The sequence below is a fragment of the Brachyhypopomus gauderio genome, chromosome 11 (genome assembly GCF_052324685.1).
Source record: "Brachyhypopomus gauderio isolate BG-103 chromosome 11, BGAUD_0.2, whole genome shotgun sequence".
NCBI classification, from domain to species: domain Eukaryota; kingdom Metazoa; phylum Chordata; class Actinopteri; order Gymnotiformes; family Hypopomidae; genus Brachyhypopomus; species Brachyhypopomus gauderio.
In genome coordinates, this window is record NC_135221.1 from 20,953,387 (window position 1) to 20,972,719 (window position 19,333).

The 19,333-nt window shown below is 41.3% G+C and overlaps 3 protein-coding genes and 1 long non-coding RNA gene across 17 annotated transcripts in view; 3 read left to right on the forward strand and 1 right to left on the reverse strand.

The window, feature by feature from the left end:
* The first annotated feature begins 3,230 nt into the window (after nucleotides 1–3,230).
* On the forward strand, nucleotides 3,231–6,560 carry LOC143527448 (zinc finger C4H2 domain-containing protein). 2 transcript variants are annotated; one of them, XM_077022662.1, is made up of 5 exons: nucleotides 3,231–3,441; nucleotides 3,934–4,105; nucleotides 5,015–5,187; nucleotides 5,307–5,469; nucleotides 5,746–6,558. In XM_077022662.1, the coding sequence occupies exons 1-5, from the start codon at nucleotides 3,389–3,391 to the stop codon at nucleotides 5,857–5,859; spliced, it is 675 nt and encodes a 224-aa protein (XP_076878777.1). In that variant the 5' UTR covers nucleotides 3,231–3,388; the 3' UTR covers nucleotides 5,860–6,558. The 2 variants fall into 2 exon arrangements, with proteins under 2 accessions (XP_076878777.1, XP_076878778.1); XM_077022663.1 differs by lacking the exon at nucleotides 3,231–3,441 and adding an exon at nucleotides 3,464–3,581 and having other exon boundaries at nucleotides 5,746–6,560.
* Nucleotides 6,561–6,571: 11 nt separating this feature from the next.
* Nucleotides 6,572–7,836, reverse strand: LOC143527449 (uncharacterized). The gene is made up of 4 exons (XR_013134126.1): nucleotides 7,653–7,836; nucleotides 7,276–7,499; nucleotides 6,875–7,027; nucleotides 6,572–6,706 (listed from the first exon to the last, which is right to left on the reverse strand). It is a non-coding gene; the product is annotated as an uncharacterized LOC143527449 (long non-coding RNA).
* Nucleotides 7,837–8,744: 908 nt separating this feature from the next.
* On the forward strand, nucleotides 8,745–11,197 carry asb12b (ankyrin repeat and SOCS box-containing 12b). 2 transcript variants are annotated; one of them, XM_077022660.1, is made up of 3 exons: nucleotides 8,745–8,899; nucleotides 9,093–9,958; nucleotides 10,271–11,197. In XM_077022660.1, exons 2-3 carry the CDS (start codon nucleotides 9,151–9,153, stop codon nucleotides 10,402–10,404), a joined length of 942 nt encoding a protein of 313 aa, XP_076878775.1. In that variant the 5' UTR covers nucleotides 8,745–8,899; nucleotides 9,093–9,150; the 3' UTR covers nucleotides 10,405–11,197. The 2 variants fall into 2 exon arrangements, with proteins under 2 accessions (XP_076878775.1, XP_076878776.1); XM_077022661.1 differs by having other exon boundaries at nucleotides 9,093–9,830.
* Nucleotides 11,198–15,690: 4,493 nt separating this feature from the next.
* Nucleotides 15,691–19,333, forward strand: part of arhgef9b (Cdc42 guanine nucleotide exchange factor (GEF) 9b) — a 32,749-nt gene continuing 29,106 nt past the window's right edge. For 9 of the 12 annotated variants that reach the window (XR_013134130.1, XM_077022664.1, XM_077022666.1 and 6 more), the window contains exons 1-2: nucleotides 15,691–15,984; nucleotides 16,793–18,389. Coding sequence is in view for 11 of the 12 variants with exons in the window: in XM_077022664.1 (XP_076878779.1) it covers nucleotides 16,845–18,389 (1,545 nt within the window). In the remaining variant the exon portion in view is untranslated. Of the gene's footprint in view, nucleotides 15,985–16,144; nucleotides 16,413–16,792; nucleotides 18,390–19,333 lie in introns of those variants that run through there. The other 3 variants (XM_077022667.1, XM_077022671.1, XM_077022665.1) reach the window with 2 other exon arrangements.

Genomic DNA, 19,333 nt, shown 5'->3' on the forward strand with positions numbered 1-19,333 from the left:
AACATAGAGAAATGCTAGCACACACTAGCAAAATGTCATTAAGTATTAATGGCAAAAGGGGACTGTATACACTAACCAGACAATCTATTAGAAGCATTTAATTATCAGAAATGGCTTGTAGTTGAGCAGTAAAATACTCTAGTTCAAATCATACTAAGCACAGCTTGTATTTGTATCTGCCAACATGCAAAAATTCCAGCAACACTGCTGTTCCTGACATACTCACACATGCAACACCCACTACTATGTCACAACACTGCTGTTCCTGACATACTCACACATGCAACACCCACTACTATGTCACAACACTGCTGTTCCTGACATACTCACACATGCAACACCCACTACTATGTCACAACACTGCTGTTCCTGACATACTCACACATGCAACACCCACTACTATGTCACTACAGTGCTGTTCCTGACATACTCACACATGCAACACCCACTACTATGTCACAACACTGCTGTTCCCGACATACTCACACATGCAACACCCACTACTATGTCACTACAGTGCTGTTCCTGACATACTCACACATGCAACACCCACTACTATGTCACTACAGTGCTATTCCTGACATACTCACACATGCAACACCCACTACTATGTCACTACAGTGCTGTTCCTGACATACTCACACATGCAACACCCACTACTATGTCACTACAGTGCTGGCACCAGTGTTTTGTTGAGAATTAATAGCTTGCCATGCAAAGGACATCGGCAATGGGTAACAAACACATGAGAACATATACAGGGACCATAATCTGTTACTGGACATCTATAAAAGAGAGATGTAGCTAATTAAGAGTTCAGTGAGATTAGGTACTTCTGAAGTATTTCTAATGACATCAGTCATTAACTACTGCATTAACATACAAAAGATGTAGACATTAACGAGGTGGAGTCAGAAAAGTACAAGCAAGAAAGGGGTGATGTGTGGAGTTTTCCAAATGGAGACTTTGTGACACATGGTTCAGTATTTTTACACATGGTTCAGTATTTTTACACATTGGCTTTGGCTGACTCAGCTATCTCACAATTCTTTGGCTAGAGAAGAACACAAATGAGCAGAGATGTTGTAAAACAGGAGATTCTACAGTTCTACAGTGTTTTAACGGATTTATTGTACAGTACCTGGCTAGACGCTTATGCTGTTCATGCCAGACCCAAATCTGTTCCTCCCACTGCTCTTTAGACATCTTACGTGCTCCAAGACTCTTACCATAAAGTGCATACAAAACACATTAAACATATAGACTCAATGTCTTGCAAAACATTTCAAAATATGTTTGGTTGACATTAGGATAGTCTGAAGATATAGCTAACACCTTTGGGGAGAGCAACTTCAAACGACACATGTCCTGGCACATGGTAGTACATGCAGCCGTGTCTGGTCTGCACAGCATAAGATGCTAGTAGCACAACAGTTCCTGGCAAGGAGTAGATGTCGTTGTTCAGGATGATCTTCACCTGCAAGAAGAGCGTTTTATGGCCTCCTGTCACTTATAATATACAAAAGTAACAAACTAAAGTTAAAGTACGTACTCACATGCACTAGAAAAATAAATGTGTCCCGTTTATTTTGGAACATATGTTGATAATATAGGCTTCTAAAAATGTCACATTTGTGTGCCTCTGTGCTGCAGTAATTTTAAGCCAACCTGAGAAATTCACATTTCGTTAATGGCATTAGCATGACGGAACCGCTTGTTGAGTCTCAGCCATGTGGTTAAGCCTCTGTTGTCCTGGAACTGCAGCCCAGAGTCAGCAGTCCACATTTAGAGTCCAACAACCTGCAAAGGAGAAACATGACGTTTACATGCACCATATGATCACTGTCATGATTTCTGACTTTTGTGTGTACTATTTTGATGTTACCTTTGCTGTTTAACATGAGAAATGTCTAACCTCCCCACATGTTCTAACTATTTCAAATACTCACTTGGTTGAAAAGCTATTTGCCTGTATGTTGGGCTGGATTGCAAACTCCAGCTCAACGTTCATAGTGGTAACTCGAACATTCATTGGTGGATAAAAAATATCCATTAAACATTGTATAAAACTCACGGAGTAGTAATTTGTTAAGTCATACACTATTTATGGATATTTCGATGATTAGGCATTGTAGTGTCAGATGTTAAAAATATTATAATGTCAGGGAAATTTTGAAATCTGAACATTTACATAATCCAGTTTTAACCTGTGAAATAAAAATATACAGTTTGCGGTGATCATGAGAATATTCTTGACAAACTGTTAAATGGCTGTCAGATGCCCGTGGCCCTTATTACTACAGCAGCGTAAAAGATCATCTGATTAGTTAATCAGCTACATAACACGGACCATTGCCCTCCATTATATATCATCTACAGAGAGACCTGAAATAACTGATAAAACGTTTAAGTTTCCAGAAGACTGACACTGTAGATGCTGGTTCCTCCTGTTCGTGATCTCAAACATGGATTATATCAGTGGTGAAAAACATACATGGGTTTTTATTATCACTTCAGACAGTGAATGACATCTAAATTCCAACTTTTTTCTGCAGCACGCAACATGACATATTTTGGTAAATCAATCTTATAATTAGTTCATATGCATATTTGATTTTAAAAGGTCACATTAATTAACAGAAGTGTAATGAATGTCATATTTTAAAATGTCACATTAGCTATGTACCTATAATTAAAATGAAGCACTTATGTTAAAATCTACTGAAATATATTCTAATAGACTATTATGAGAAGTAAACTAGAACAGTACTTACAGACATTACTTTTTTAATTCAGTTGTTCCACTTTGTTGTAAACTTGTTCCCCTGAGAAACCTTCTTCAAGCCATATGAAAGGACTTACAATATGTATTAGGATTATGATTAATTAAACCAGTCCTATGTGCTGCTAAATAACATATTTTCATCTTTTAAATCCTGGGGCAACTCTGGAATCTCAATCTTATACTGCTCTGATTTTTTTTCCCCTGTAATATTATTTATGTGTTCAGATGTTCTTACTTGTACCTCTGTGTACCCAACTATTTTGTTACTGACACACCAAAGTGTGTCACCGATTAATCTGTGTCTAACCACGAAGTAACATTTTAAAAGATTTTGTTTCAATCATATGCGTTAGTTTAAAAAAAGTAATACAAACGACACTTAGTTATGATCCAGTTATCTTTTAACAAATCTCACTCCGGCTACAGCGCACACGTGAGCGTCACTGCAGGGCTGCTGCAGGCGCATGCGCAGATGTGCAAGGCCAGCTGTCGGGCGTCTGAGGGTTTTATTTATTATTTACAGTGGCATTTGTGGATAAATAGGCAGCGAGTCAGCTGGAATTAACACCTTCCGTGGACGCGTCCGGGAGATAAAGTAACATCATGGCAGACGAGCAAGAAATAATGTGTAAATTAGAAAATATCCTGGAGATAAGGTAAGAATGTCTTGTTTTGCTCCAGTGGTGGCCGGAGAGCTGCGTGCGTGTCTCGTGTGGATTTTAGATTTGGTTTAATCCGCAGGTTAATTCGCTCCTACGACCTGATGGATCCACGTGTAGATGGTGTGCAATATGCGGTTCGTCTGTAATGTGTCTCACCTTTTCGTCCACTGTTTATATAGCTAGCTAGCCTAGCTCTTTGTATCTGTACAACACACTAGCTAGCTGCTACTGCCAAACAAAGGACACAGGAGCTAAACCTGCTGAGATGATCAACCTGCACTCACACACCAGAGAGATGGAGAGATGAGATGGAGAGATGAGATGGAGAGAGAGTTGTGTGAGGGTGGAGGGTGATGGTGCTCATACACACCTGATGTTTCAAACTGACATCCTTTTCAAGCTAAATTAAAAGAAATTACATTACAGAAATCTTAACTGGATGATCCTCGTTTTCGTTGGTTTCTCATGCCTATGTTCATGTTTTAGGAACAAAACACTTCAGATGGAGAAGATCAAATCTCGGCTAAAGAGCGAGTTTGAAGCGTTGGAGTCTGAGGAGAAACATCTGAGAGAATATAAGCAGGAGATGGACCTGCTTCTCCAGGAGAAGATGGCCCACGTGGAGGAACTGCGCCTCATTCATGCTGACATCAACGTGGTGTGTGATCAGACCATCTTGGTCAATTTATTTGTGTGTTTTTATGGATGGCTAAATTAACATTATCCTTGTGATGCATGGCTCTAAAAAAATCCACAATAACCAGCAGTTTCAGTTCCCACCCTGGATGTACATATATTTCACATGGGGGGAAATATGCACAATAAGAATAAGGCCAGCAGAGGAAATGTGAAGCCACTGTTGTTGTTCCTTATGCATCATCACAACATTGGTGAATTTTGAAAATTCACACAGAATTTTTTTGTGTATATAATAAATACTGTATTCACAGAAAATTCACATGATGCCCCAAATGGAAATAGGAAAAATACAATTTATGGGGATTATGTGCAAACAAGTCTTATAAAAGTATATAAATAAAAGTATTATAAAAATATTTCTATCCCATTAGGCTATTTAGCATTGTGTGGCACAACCTTGCCACTTTTTTGCAGCTTCTCACTGGTCTTAAACACATTTTAACTGTAATAAAAACATCTCCAGAATATCCTTATCCTTAATGTGATGTTTTTTCTGAACATTCTGAATGTAAATTGGCTTAATATCACCACTGATATTTGGATCATCCCAATTAGTAATATGTAAGTAATAAAATGTAAATATACCATGAGTTCCCTGTTTTTAAAAAGAAATGCAAGTTTATTAGGCTTTGTGAAGGCTTCAATTATTGCCTTAGCAGATTGTTTTTAAGCCAAGTAGGAATCTGCTATTTGTGGTGTTAGTGTAATTCTATATAATTAGAAACAAGCATTTTCTAAAGTTTTTATAAAAAAAATAGTGGAGTTCTTTAAATGGTTTTGCTAGCTAATGTCTTTTTGGGACCAAGTTGGATATGTGGGTTGTGTTCACATGAGTGAGCTGAAAGTGTCTTTATTCTTTGAACACAAGATGGAGAGTACTATCAAGCAGTCGGAAAATGATCTGAACAAGCTGTTGGAGACCACACGGCGTCTCCATGATGAGTACAAGCCGCTGAAGGAACATGTGGATGCTCTCAGGATGGCTCTGGGCCTCAACAGACTGCCCAATCTTAACGAAGAGGAGGAGAGACTCTCACTCGAGTGGGTCATTTTGTAAACGCCGTGAAGTACCTTTATGTTGTGGTCCAAAGTCAACCATGCCACATGTGTTTCAGATAGAAGTACCTTCAAGCGTGAAGTGTTTTTGTTTTCCCGTCTAGTTACTTTGAGAAGCAAAAGGCCGAATGGCAGAAGGAGGCACATGAGCCCATCATCCCAGAATCCCTTGCGGCAGCCGCAGCCGCCGCCCAACAACTACAGGTCTCCAGGAAACAAGATGCCCGGCAACCAGCCACATTCCGACAGCAGCCTCCGCCCATGAAGGTCAGCGCTCATATTGTTTACGTGTACATGTGGCAGATACGTTTATTTAGTACCTTTAATCACTGTGTGTGCTCTCTGGGAATTGAACCATTGAACTGTGGTGTTGCTGAGTTTTCGAGACCACAGTGGAAAAATCCCTTTTTTAATCCCAAAGCCAAAAAGCTAGTTTTATTATTGTAATTATTAAGATTTACTGTAGTGTTTGCAATACTGACCATCATTGGATACGATGCCGAGAGCGAACCTTTTTACCGATGAATGTGTTTGTGTCCACAGGCATGTCTGTCTTGTCACCAGCAAATTCATCGTAATGCACCCATCTGTCCTCTGTGTAAGGCAAAGAGTCGTTCCCGGAACCCAAAGAAACCCAAGAGGAAGCCTGATGAATAATTAATAACTATGTAGCTTGCTGTTTTTAACCATAAACGGTCTTTTATTAACTCAAGACATTTAATGTAAGCAGTTACCTGAACCCTTTTTGTGATGTAGTCCATTAACTATACTTGACGTAGATTTTTTTAGACACATTTTTCAATGCAATATTGAATTTACTTCCTAAATTAATTCTCTTGCCTAAATAATTCCAGGTGGTTAACATTTAATTATGTTCTGAATAGGAAAATGCAGTTTTGAACTGTATGCAGTTTTACATTCAGGATGCCTAATTATATAGTTATACCAAGTAATAGTCATGTAGTTTATCAAACAAGGACGTGTATTAATCTTTTACTGACATCAGAAATGTAAAGCTTTGAAGGGGTTTGCATTCTTAAATATTACATGATGATTACAGTAAAGCAAGATTTGCATTAGTTTACAACATGAGTAATGAAGTTAAAATATTTGACTTGAATTTTTTAATTGCATGTTTGCTGTCCTTAATATTTTAGTAATGTATGACACACCTTGAATCAGTTTGTTGATTTGATTTGATTAATTTAATCTTGATTAAGAGTCAAACTCCTAATGCTTACTGAGAAGTGTTAAACGTTGAATGTTTTTATCAGTATAGTTTTTTTTTTATCTGTGTTGCCATGTGTTGTACAGTGCAGTTTTACTTGATATGGTAATTTGTTCAGTAAAAACCCCAAACATAAAAAAATATGCAAGTGGTTTTTTATTTATTACCACATAATACATATCTTTCACTTGACAACAGTCTCTTCCATATTTCACCTGGGTCATCTGAAGGCTTGGGCGTATCTTTCAACATCTCCCCGAGCAGGCAAACGGCATCCTAAAATGCGCACACACACACACACACACACACACACACACACACACACACACACACACACACACACACACACACACACACACACACACACACACACACATCAATCAAACAGAATCCCACCAAAGTAGCCACAGTTTATTTTATTGCAGTAGTGGTGGTACTGTTTACTTTATTGTAGAGATGGTCCTGAATTTTGTCCTCTAGTAGCTGCGTCTGAAGCTGACTCTTCTTCTTTCTGATGAAGAAGTCTAGTGCCAATTCAGCTTGTTTCTCCAGGCAGACAGTACAGTGGGAGGGCTCGTGGAAGTCCAGTTCTGCGGCCTATCGACCCGTTCCACATGAATTATACAATAATGGATAGTTTGCATGGCAATCGCTGTCTGGTGCAGCACTAAAACTGTCTTCTATTTTTTTGTTCCTTTTTGCATTGACAAGAAAAGGAAGATGGATCCAATATTCAAATACGCATTTCAACTCATCATTTTTTACTGTCGTTTGCAATGGCCTATGTAACAGTATATTGTTATTTTAGGCAACATTATAACTGGATTAAGAGAAAAAGTTCTTACCCTCCTCATCTCCTCCCTGAATGTCTTCAGCTTTAGTGCGCCTATAAGACCTTCAGGCACACACTGTTCATGAATATTCATGAGTATTGGTGTGATCACATTCTTCCTCTGCTGTTGCTTTTCTTTACATTCAGGCAAATCTTTCTGTTGATTAAGACGCTCAATCATTCTCTTACAATATTCCCTTAGTGCAACTGTCTCGTCTGCTTGCTCTGCTTTCTTATCTGTGGATGGCAAAAAAATTTACTTTTTACAAAAACCCCTTTTTATACGTTTTATACGTTTAACTTAAATAATTCTATAAATGTTATACATTTTACTGCCCTTTAATTGTTTTACTTGGTGCAATTATAATGTTTTCTGTCGTGTTCTCTCACCTTTCATTATGTTGATTATTGCTGTTCAGAAATATACATGTCTACGTTAAACATGTTTTTTTGGCTTTAAATGTTTTTAAATTCTCGGCTATAATAGTAAACAATTTTAGATTAAACAATGTTTATTTTAAGTGCCGACACAGATGTTTACGCGTTCTTCTTTGACACTACAAACCAAAGGCCGTGAAACACCTACCGCCACCTAGCGTTACGGAGGGAGTTATACTAGTAATATACAGTACCAGCAGTAATGCGCCTGTGGGGAATCACAATGGAATGGAAAGAAAAAAAAAAAGAAATATAAGCCACGTGACTAATCATGAATTCATTTTACACCCTCTCTTAAAAGAGAGTTTACACCCTCTCTAAAATTTCTTAATGATGGATTTTAATGAAAGAGTTTATTTTCTATTTTCTTTTCATAGACAGGGAAATCTAATAGAAAGAGAAATGTAGATGGATAGACAAAAAATAGAAAAGCTTTCTGCAGTCTGCAGATTTTTTCTCTGCTTTCAGCAAAATGTGTGGAGTAAGCAAAGTAAAGCAAACAAACGAAAAAAAAAGAAACAGAATCACATTCCAGGGGAGGTAAGGTATAGAACCATCTGCCCCTGAGGCGTGGAGGTGTCCCAGTAGCTGACTGTCGTCTACAGAATCATCTGAGCAGCTGTTCTCTTCAGACCAATGGCAGCTCTGGTGTTAGCAGCAGAATATAAGGAATTTAGCACAGCGCAAAAGCTTGTGCAATTGTGGGCTGGCGTTTTGTCATTTCTTGATGTGTGTTCAAAAAACACAAAAAAATCCCCAAAACCTTTACTCCCAACATACTTTACAACAATTAAAAAGCAAAAAGAATAGATTAGGCCAACAGTATGTGTCCCAAAACTATATGTCACCATGGAAATTAAATGTTACTGTCTCTGAATCCCGGCCACCCTCAGCCGTGTCCCCCATAGCCAACACAACTCTATCACCTTTCTAATTATAAAGCGCCACACTGGCCCTCCAAGAATGGAAGTTTAGGCAGATCCATCTGTGTCCTAAAATTAGCACCTCTTGGTGACCAGGCCCCCCATTGCTGTCAGGCAGACATACACTGCGTCCACTTACTGTCTGTGTCCCTGAACACAACACTGTGACTACATACTACCCTTGTATCTCCAGACTGAAAGGATAATATGCTTGAACTATTATGCTAGCATAACTGTCTGATTTGGACCTGTTGACAACAGTGCGGGGTCTTTGAGGTAAGCGCTGTGGCACTTTTCAGGTTTTCGGATTTATGTCACTAAGGTTTATATGTTGGTTTAATGCTTTAAATGTCTTAAAAGAAAAAAATATTCTTTCTGAATATTTTGAACAAAAATACTTTCCTAATGACGTTGTGTTTTCTGATTCTACCTTAAAGTCCTTGTTAACAAATAAACTTCTTGTCCAAAGTTTACTCTAGAGTCCATTTGCTGAAGACTAAATGGAGTTTTGAGAAGTTCACCAGAGGATGATTTTGCAAAGTCCCAGCGATATGAGTATCATGGACATTTCTAAGATTTTTTCCCTCCTCCAACCCAGAGAGGATGAGGAGGACGGTTGCCAGCAGCTGCACCAGGCCATCGCCGACGATGACGCCAAGCTGCTGGCCGAGCTGCTGTCCCAGGAGCAGTACCGTAGATGCATTAACAGCCGCAGTGGCTGGGGCATCCCCGGCACACCTCTGCGCATGGCGGCCGCCCGGGGCCACGTCCGCTGCCTGGAGGTCCTGCTGAGTCACGGGGCCGAGGTGGACAGCCTGGACGTCAAGGCCCAGACGCCCCTTTTCACTGCCGTCAGCGGCAAACACCTGGAGTGTGTCGTCGCCCTGCTCAAGGCGGGCGCCAACCCCAACGGCAGCCCCTACAACAACTGCTCGCCGGTGATGACTGCAGCCCGAGAAGGTGACGTGGACATCCTGAAGGAGCTCCTGCACCACGGGGCCGAGGTCGACGCCCACGCCAAGGTGCCGGACTGGGCGTCCAATACCACGGGCTGCCGAGGGCCCCTCTACATGTCCGCAGTTTACGGGCACCTGGACTGTTTCAGACTGCTGCTACTGCATGGGGCCAGTCCGGACTACAACTGCGTGGAGGAGAAGATGCTGGCTAGGGTGAAGCAGCCCAAGACAGTGCTGGATATGTGTCTCAGGTATGGGTGTGGGGTGGAATATGTTCAGCTCCTCATAGACTTTGGAGCAAACGTCTATCTCCCCACGGTAATTACTGACAAGTCAACCGCACAGAACGAGTCTGTCATGCTGTTGCTCAAAGAAAGAGGTAAGCTTCTTCACACCATACAGTCTCTTTGTTTATCTCACGACCAAAAGCCTACTGTAAGACCCTCAATAATTAAGTTATGATCATTTGCTTTGATTGGTTGGTTTTAATTGCCTCTGCCGCTGGGTTAAGTTAAAATATTTATATTATTAAGATGGACAGATAATTTCCTCATTCATTTTTATATCAGAATTTGATGTGCATGCATGTGTGTGTGTTTTTTTTGTGTGTGCATACAGTGTATAAAAGTACAAATGTGTTTGTCACTATGCTCTAATGTTTTTTAAACATACATTTTCCTTCTGTTTGCAGTGTGCCCCAAAACCCTGATGTCTCAGACACGACTTGCAATATGGAAGTACCTCGCAATGGCAAACAAAGTGTGTGCAATTGAGCACCTGGATATTCCCCAGGTGCTGAAGAACTACTTGAAAAATACCACATGATGTTGTGCTAGGAGGCGTGTATATCACTCTACACCTAGTTTTGTTTTGTTTTTCTACCTTTTTGTTGATTCAGTGCAATTGACAGATGACTAAGATGAGTTAGGCCCGTGATGCGCACATAATAATGTGTTTATTGACTGTGAACACAATAGATAGTTAAATAATTAAATCCATAATTTAAAGTTATTTTATTTAAAATTACTAAAGCTATTGTATTGGTATTCAAAAAGTTAATATTAAGAGGCATGCTGGTTAAAATCTTTACACTATGCATCCCATGGGTGAGTTTGCCAGGATTGCAACATCACTGGACGTTGGAGCTGGACGTTGTATGACTTTACCTTTTTTTATTTATTTAATTTCTAAAGGCAAAAGAAAGAAACAGAACATTCAACCGTGAGGAAAAGCTGTAGTTTATTTGTTTTCTTGGACTCTAAACTAAATTTTTGTGGCATACTTTTTCGTTGGCACACTCTTCACAGCAATCCAAAGATTAAGATTAAGATTAAGATTGGTACAGAGCAAGACGGTGAAGCCTGCCGTTATATGCCCTCTAGTGGACAATGTGATTACTACAGCATGACGTGTACCCTTACTGCCACACGGTGGAGCTCTTTAATTATACTGTTCTCTGAGTAGTGATCCCTAGTAAAATTAGCTTTTTTATGGTTATGAAATCTTTCATAGCTTTTTTACTTGATAGCACCTTTGTTTGATTAGACTAATCATTGATTAGATGTATGTTTGGTCACCAAAAGTATCTAACTCATGGATTAAACATTTAATTCTGTGATTTTCATAGTTTTCATTCTCAAAGTACAGGAAGCCTTTCTTTTTTCTGTGTGTGTGTGTGTGTGTGTGTTTGTTTAAACACAAGAAATAAACAACATTTGGGAAGTTCACAAAGTGCAGTCATAAGCTCCAATGCGATAAAACAACTGTAAGTGAAACGTTAGATAATCGTGGCTTATGTAGTACGTGTGAGGGGTGGAACACTGGAGTGCACAAAAAAGAGTTTTTGTTAGTGGTGGAATGACTTTTAAATCCCAGGCTGACTCCTCCACTACCTGCTTGGTCTCACACTGCTCCATCAGCTTGGTTCAGGCAAGCAGCTCCTGACTGGGTTAAACTCAATTTAAGTTGGTGACCATCCTTTTTAAAACAGGTAATAGATGGCACTGTAACAGGTGCAGGTCATTTGTTTAATGTCCAGATTTTAAAGCATGACAGTGAGAGAGAGAGAGAGAGAGAGAGAGAGAGAGAGAGAGAGAGAGAGAGCTGGTGGGGGAGGGGAGCGCTGATCTGTATTGTAGCCAAAAGGAACTTTTTGTACAGATTTATGTAGTTTCTCACCAAATAGGTCAAATTTGGAACTTCTCCACTCTCCAAGGACTGGCTTTTGTTGCATTGTGTCTCCAAGCATGGCTAGGGCAAGAGGGCACATGGCGGGTGTGTGTGTGTGTGTGTGTGTGTGTGCGGGGGTTGGGGGTTGATGATAACATGGACACTTTTCCCAGGAATATGCCAACCCCTTGGAAAAAAAACCATCATACCTTCCTGCTTTGGGTTGTAACCCGGTGAATAAAAGGGCATATAAAGGATGTAAGAACAGGGTGGTGAAATGAAAACAGAGAGTGAGAGAAAGATGGATAGAGGGATGAAAAGAGGGAGGGAAAAGCAATGAAGCAGTGCAGGGAAGGGTGTTTAATTGATAGGCATAATAACCAGGCACCAACACCCACTGCAACAATAAACACGAAAATTAAGACGCCGGCACCCTTGGACAAACCTCATATATTTGATCACTGCCTTTTGTTTGTGGTGGTGTATTAGCTCTCAACACTTCAAGCTTCTCTCATTAACAAAGTATCTCAAATTCTACAGTAGAGAGAAGCTGCTCACTTCTAACAAGCATCGTTCGCTGTACAGAACAATGCTGGAGACATGACTAGAGAACCCAAAGTCAAGTCTTTGCCGCTTTTGTGCCATTTTGCTATTAAAAAATGTCCTGTTTGAAGCCAAGGAAATGTAATAAGGGAAGGAAGATCATTTTTCACAGGAGGACAGCCTGAGCTTCTGTGCTGGTGGTGACCCATAAACTCTGGCATGGCTTGTAGCCAAATGATAGATGCTCTGATAGGGGGAAGTGGTAAAGCTGATACCTGTAACATACACAATAAACATTAGGAGCCTTACCCAAATGCCATAAGTAGGCCACTTTGCAATGACGTCATGCTACACTATGTATTCCTCAAACTCAAAGGCATGATTAAAGACCTTTCAAACATGGAGATGAACGCTACAGTTGATAAGTTAACAGACTTCTCAAGATGCTGCTGCCCAACCCTGCCACATTACCAACGTAAGGCTACATTTCGTCCTTCTTTCTGTCTCTTTGGAATGGAATTCCTAAAAAATGTCTCACTTCCTTTGCAAGCCACAAAAAAGGAAGTATAACCATGTTTATTGCAGCTTGACTTCCTGTTTTCAGATTCTCCCTGATACCATGTGGTTGAAGTGCACGGCTGTCCAGCGAAGGAAGGCCCTTTCAGACTATCCCCTTTTGGGTTGTATTCACATGGTTCTTGTCCCTTGGGGATGTGTTCTCCTAAGCTCTAGGGACTAGGTCTTCACCCTCAGGGAATTATGGAAGATGTCCCTTCGGGCCACACCTTCAAACACACATTCACCAATTAGGGTGTCTACAAGTAATGACCAACTTAAGTTTTTCTTCATACACTTATCAGCATATAAAACATCTGGAATCAGGCTTTGACCTGGTTAGGTGCCAGGGACATTCAGGGGACATCTGGTTAATATATGTGTATATTCAAGCTTCTAGTAGAAATTAACAGTTCTTCTGAAGTTAGCAGTTGCCTCAAAACATTTTAGCAGTTGTTTCCAGTAGTTATTTCTGAGAGCACATCATCATTTTGGTGTTAAATGTAAAGATCAGATAACAGTGTGCTTTTGTGTTCCAAGTGTGCTCCACAAGCTTAAATATTATTCTCTCAGCATACTAGAGTGAATGTCTAAAAATGGTATAATTTGTCTGAAGCACACCTGTACCTGGTCATTGGCAAGAGTGGCATTTTTAGAGATATACTTTTACTATTATGCAGAGTTCTTGACATCACACCTCAACCTCTTTGGCTTATCTCAAGAGCATTTGCACAAAGTGCTCTCTACTCAGACCTCCCTGAACAGGAAGCCCACTGAATAATCGTGAATATATCGATATTGTGAAGAGGAATCTAATGTGTGACTCGGGGGAGGCCCGTGAGGATGGACTGGTGTTGTGGACCTAGTAACACTCGGGGCTATGGTAAGAATGTGCTTCTCCGACAGGGAGAATGCCAAGAATGTGAGTGTAATTTTATCTAAATCCATGTGCAGCCGGCGGCAATTACCTGCGTTCCCTTTCACGGTGAGTGTCAGGTGGCCTGGGGCGCAGGTAGGGGCGCTGGGCCGAGTCCCGACCCGGTATCGGGTCATTAGCGGACACATCCTCGCAAACATCACAGCTGAGCCGGCCGCTTTGGGCCTTTAGGTTTATATGGTCAGTGCTTTATGGGCCGTGTCACGTTTTCACGTAGTGCTCGACTCTTTTTTTAGCATATGCGCTTCACAATTACTGGTGAAACAATTATGGGTCAAAACCGCGCTGGTTGTTTTGCACCGCGACTGGGTCGCAGGAAGAGGAGGAAGACGCCGATTGTTCTACAGAATGAAAAAGTGATGACATCATTTTGAAGAGGTGTTCTCCAAACAAGGGTTCAGGATGGAGATAACGTTAGGATGGGTAAACAAGCCCACATAGGCTAGAATGAGACTAAAACCAGATTAAAATGCAAATCCGGTTGGTTTTCACGGTGTTTTGTTTTATTTATTTATGGTGTTTTATTTATTTTATTGTAAGTGCAGAATAAACCTTCTCATAAACATTCTCCGTGTTTCTTTAACATCTCGTGGAAAGTCCACACCCCTCCCTCCGACCCCCCTCCAGCAGATATTTTCCCCATTGAAGTAGATGTTGTGTCTTGCCTTAGCTTCAGGGAAAAGGCTGAAATTCAGCAGTGCTCGGTGTCCAGGATGTGCATTGTTACAGGAATGGACATCAGGAAAAGGCGCCGGACCGTGTTAGGGAAGTGAGCCGTGGGGAGCGGGCCTCTCTGCGTGAGCCCTGCGTCAGGATGAGGGGCACACGGACACAGTCTCCACATCCATCCCCTCAACCCACAACGCACCACTCATCATCTAACCAATATTAATAACCTCAAGATCGAGGCTTTTCGATTCCAATTTGCTACTGACACAATCTATTTTAAGAAAAGTACTGGTGTGTTATGTTTACCATAATATTAGTCGTTAGTTGTAATAGATTTTTTAGTTATTGTCTTGATTTCCTAATGGCCTCTACACCTTTAATCTCCATAATAGCATTTCTTACTAATATAGTGGTTGGCACTCAGACTGCCTCTTTTGTGTTATGAAACCGCAATTACGGCTATACGATGATGACAAACATGAATACATAGAGGGACAGACGCACAATCGCCTCAGTGCTCACACACAGGAGGGAGAAGTGTGTGTGGCAGAGATATTCACACACAGGAGGGAGAAGTGTGTGTGGCAGAGATATTCACACACAGGAGGGAGAAGTGTGTGTGGCAGAGATATTCACACACACTCACTCAGCCTTCCTGTCTTTGTCAAGTCTAGAGCATTTTTGCTCCCATTGATGTAAGAGCCACTCTTTCCTGTGTAAAGGGGGAAAATGCCATATGATTACAATAGGACCAAAACAGGACAGAAAGGAAATGTGTAAATATATGTAGACTCGCCACATCTCCTCACCGGGATAAAATTCATGCGTTATTTTTTTCTGTGTTGTGAATGTTTTTTTTCTGTGTGAATGTCCAGGTGAAAATATCTCATGACATTTGATGTCTCGTGGCATAAATGTTGAGAATAGCCACAAATGAGATCATATAGCTTGACTTACAAACTGTTTAACAGTTTAATTCAGTTATGAAAAGTTAAATATGCTGGTTGACAGTTATATCTGTCAACTCTGTCGTTCTCGTGTACCACAAACTACTGTTACTGTACATGAGTCGATGCTACTGCACAACAGTAGCAAAAATTAGTTTTAATGCACTGCTGACTTAAGAGGAATTGGGCGTTGTGCGAACCGTTTGTGCATGTGTGTGCGTGTGTTTGTGTGTATACGTGCGCACGCGCGTGTGTGTGTGTGCGTGTGTATGTGTGTGTGTGTGTGTGTGTGTGTATGTGTGTGTGTGTGTGATCACCCGTGAAGCGCCTGTTGCATATCTTAGTGTCGGCGTCTGTTCAGCCTCTTAGCCTCTTCAGGGCAAGAGTTCAACAGTTTTTCATTGCCGCAAAATCACTTCGGTTTGTTCTTTGGGAAAGCGCACAGTCTACAAACTTACTAAATATTCTAACGGAAATGTCTGCGATTCTAAGATGGGGCTTCAGAGTTTGTGGAAACATATCTGATCGGTATTTTCATATTCCGAAGTAGGATTTACTTCCCGTGTTTGAAATTCCAGGAAGAAGGTAAAGTTGTGATAGTAATTCATTTATTAATATCAGTAGACTATGACATTTTTGTAATAGTGAAGAAATGTTAGTTGATCTACATTCGAACAAGTGCTTTGTGGTTTAGAAGGGAAGGCAATTTAACTTCCATAGAAAATTCGAAATTGTTTGTATGTGAAGTGTGTAGTGGGTAGCCTATTACCGTGCGTTTGGATCAGGTTCACACACTTTTAAAAATACCCAGTTAGATGTCTGATGTATACTCCTGTAGTGCAGTAGATATCTGGGCAGTTTCCATTGTTAGTTGAAATGACACATCAAGCTGTTTGATGAGGTGAAGAGATATTATAAGTAAAGGTGACTGTAAGAAGATTCTGACTGTTGAGAATACTTAAATTCTTACTGGAAATAAATTGTGTTGCTGTAAAAACAGAAAATGTGAACAGGTGAGTTTGCTCATTTTCTGCATATACAAACAGATATTTCACCTCCTTCTTTCACCTCCTTCAGAATTGCATGCACAGCTGGTGATGGACCTCTGTGGATGGATGCGAACTCTCTTTCTCTCTCTCTCTCTCTCTCTCTCTCTCTCTCTCACACACACACACACACACACACACACACACACGTTTATAAATGAATTGCTTTTAAGCAGGTATCAATTTATAGAGAGAGTTTGTGTGTGTGTGTGTGTGTGTGTGTGTGTGTGTGTGTGTGTGTGTGTGTAAAGATGCCTATTTCTAACACAGGACTTGGGGTTAGGAAATAACCAGTTGTTTCCCTAACATTGCTAATATTCATTTTGTTTCTGATATCCACCTCTTAGATATTCAGGTGGACCACAAAAATGATGTTCCCTAAAACCGAAAGCTGACAGGATGGACAATACAGGCAGCTCCGTGTCTGAGTGCAGCGATCCCAATGGCTATGTCAACAAAGTTTTCAATGTGTCCCTGGACATGGACAGCGAAACGGGGATTGTGCGAATCCGGGAATCCAAGTTTGCGGGTCCTGTCCCCTACCAGACACCCGTCAGAGAAAAGCAGGAGCCTCTCCGGGCTTCCAGGACCACAGGTATCTGGAGGATCCTGCACCGCCGGAAAGGGCCCTCCGACTTTGAGAGGCGTCCTCACTCTATGATCCTCCCTGGAGAAGCATCCATCCCCAAGCTGTCGTTCACTGACAGGGTAAAGGGCTTCAAGAAACTAAAGTCGCCATCAGTCTTTAGAGGCAAAGTTGGCAAACTCTCTGCTGCAAAGTTTCAGGGTGGCCTTCGAGATGGCATGAGCGAAGAGAGTCGTGACTCTCCTACCTCACTGCACTCTCAGAGGAACATACTCAGGAATAAAAGCAAGAGGCACTCATACGCCGGCTACACCACTGACTTTGACTGCTCCCTTGAGGATATAGACCTTTCTGCAACACTCGAGGACGATCATCAGGTGCCTAAGAGCGCAGGCAGCCATCAGAATGGATGTAAGAATCTGGAGAGAATCACGTACGTGAAGAAAGCCCAACCCAACTTTTCCAACTGCAACAACTCATCTGTGGCAGTTCAGGAGGAGCGTTATGTGAAGGATTGCCCCAAGGTACCGCTAGGGGGAAGACGGTCAAAGGGGGGTGATGTTTGGAATTACTTGAGAAGAATTTCCTTCATAGGAAGGGGAAGTTCAACTTTATTAGAAAAGAGTTTTGACTCCATGCACACACTGGACAAAACAATTGATTCGGACTATGGCTCTGTTGACATAGAATGTATCAAAGACTTTAATCGTGCACCTAGACAAACAGGCCCTGATGCGAAAAGCAGCCATTTTGGAGGCCTGTTCAAGTTTTTTAACAGTGTGGCTGAAACTGCCCGAAAATGGAGGAATTCATCTAGAACCTTCTCACCACCTGAAGGAGAGTGCTCCCCTGTTGGCTCGCCGAGAACACAGCGACTTGGGGAATTCCCCCATTCTCTTTCTATGACGTTAAGGAGTGAGGAGAAAGCTGAGGCCTCAACACCTGCCATGTCCCAAGATGTGTGTGAGGTGGTCTCATCTGCTGAAGAAGTGAGCCCTTCTCCTCGTGTGGTGCTGAAGTCCTGGAAAGCCTGCCCAGACTCTCAAAGTGCCAACGGATTACAGGGCAGCATCTCCGATGGAACAGAGTCCCAGTTCACCTCCACTCACACCTCTTTGGCAACCATTGAGAACCACCAGAGAGGTGATGCTCCAGAGGAGAGCTCTCTATCAGAGCCTGAGCTCCAGATGGACCTCCTGTCACAGGAGGGAGGGACTCATGAACAGAGCGAATCTGGATCTGAGGTTTCTGCCATTGCAGACAAATCCAAAGACCCGGGCACCCAAAATATTAGCAATAAACAAGATATTTTTAGGGATAGGGAGGTAGTTCCAGACTGTCCAGATGAAATTTTCAAGGTAAGATTTATTGTTTAATGTTCATCTTTGTTTTCAGGAACTGTCAACTGGGATTTGGTTTATTGTTGACATTTTAGAAGATCTGAAGTGTTAAATTCCACTGGACGTGTTTCTTCATACTGTTCATTCATTATAACATATCATATAACAGAGCCATTGCTTTTCATTCCATGACTAACCAATTCAAATTGGCATAACAATTCTGTTTCTTTTTTCTTTTTGAAACAATGGTATATGGATGAGGAAGAAAGAGGACACTCAGTGTTTAAACATAATGGATTTCCTTTTGCTCCATCTGTTGGCCACTAGAGGTACAGCAATTAAGTGCAACACAGAAAACAACAGCCGGAAAGACCCATTTAAACCCCCTAACTAGAAATCACCAAGCCACCAGGGAAATATGCTATTTCCAATAGCTCTTTATCAAATAGCTTGTACAGCTCAATTACTTAGGCTGTTAGATTATATGAGTCACATATTTCAAGGTAAGCTTCACCAACAGCCTTAGTCAGTCAAGCTAGAGTTGGAGTTAATATTTGAAGTTTTACTGAATACTATTATCTCCAATTATAATGATCTCTCTTATGGCAGCGTTCCAGTATGATCTGCCTTATGACAGTGATCCAGTGTGATCTACCTTATGGCAGTGATCCAGTGTGATCTACCTTATGGCAGTGATCCAGTGTGATCTCCCTTATGGCAGTGATCCAGTGTGATCTAGCTTATGGCAGTGATCCAGTGTGATCTCCCTTATGGCAGTGATCCAGTGTGATCTACCTTATGGCAGCGATCCAGTGTGCTCTCCCTTATGGCAGTGATCCAGTGTGATCTCCCTTATGGCAGTGATCCAGTGTGATCTACCTTATGGCAGTGATCAAGTGTGATCTCCCTCATGGTAGTGATCCAGTGTGATCTCCCTTATGGCAGTGATCCAGTGTGATCTA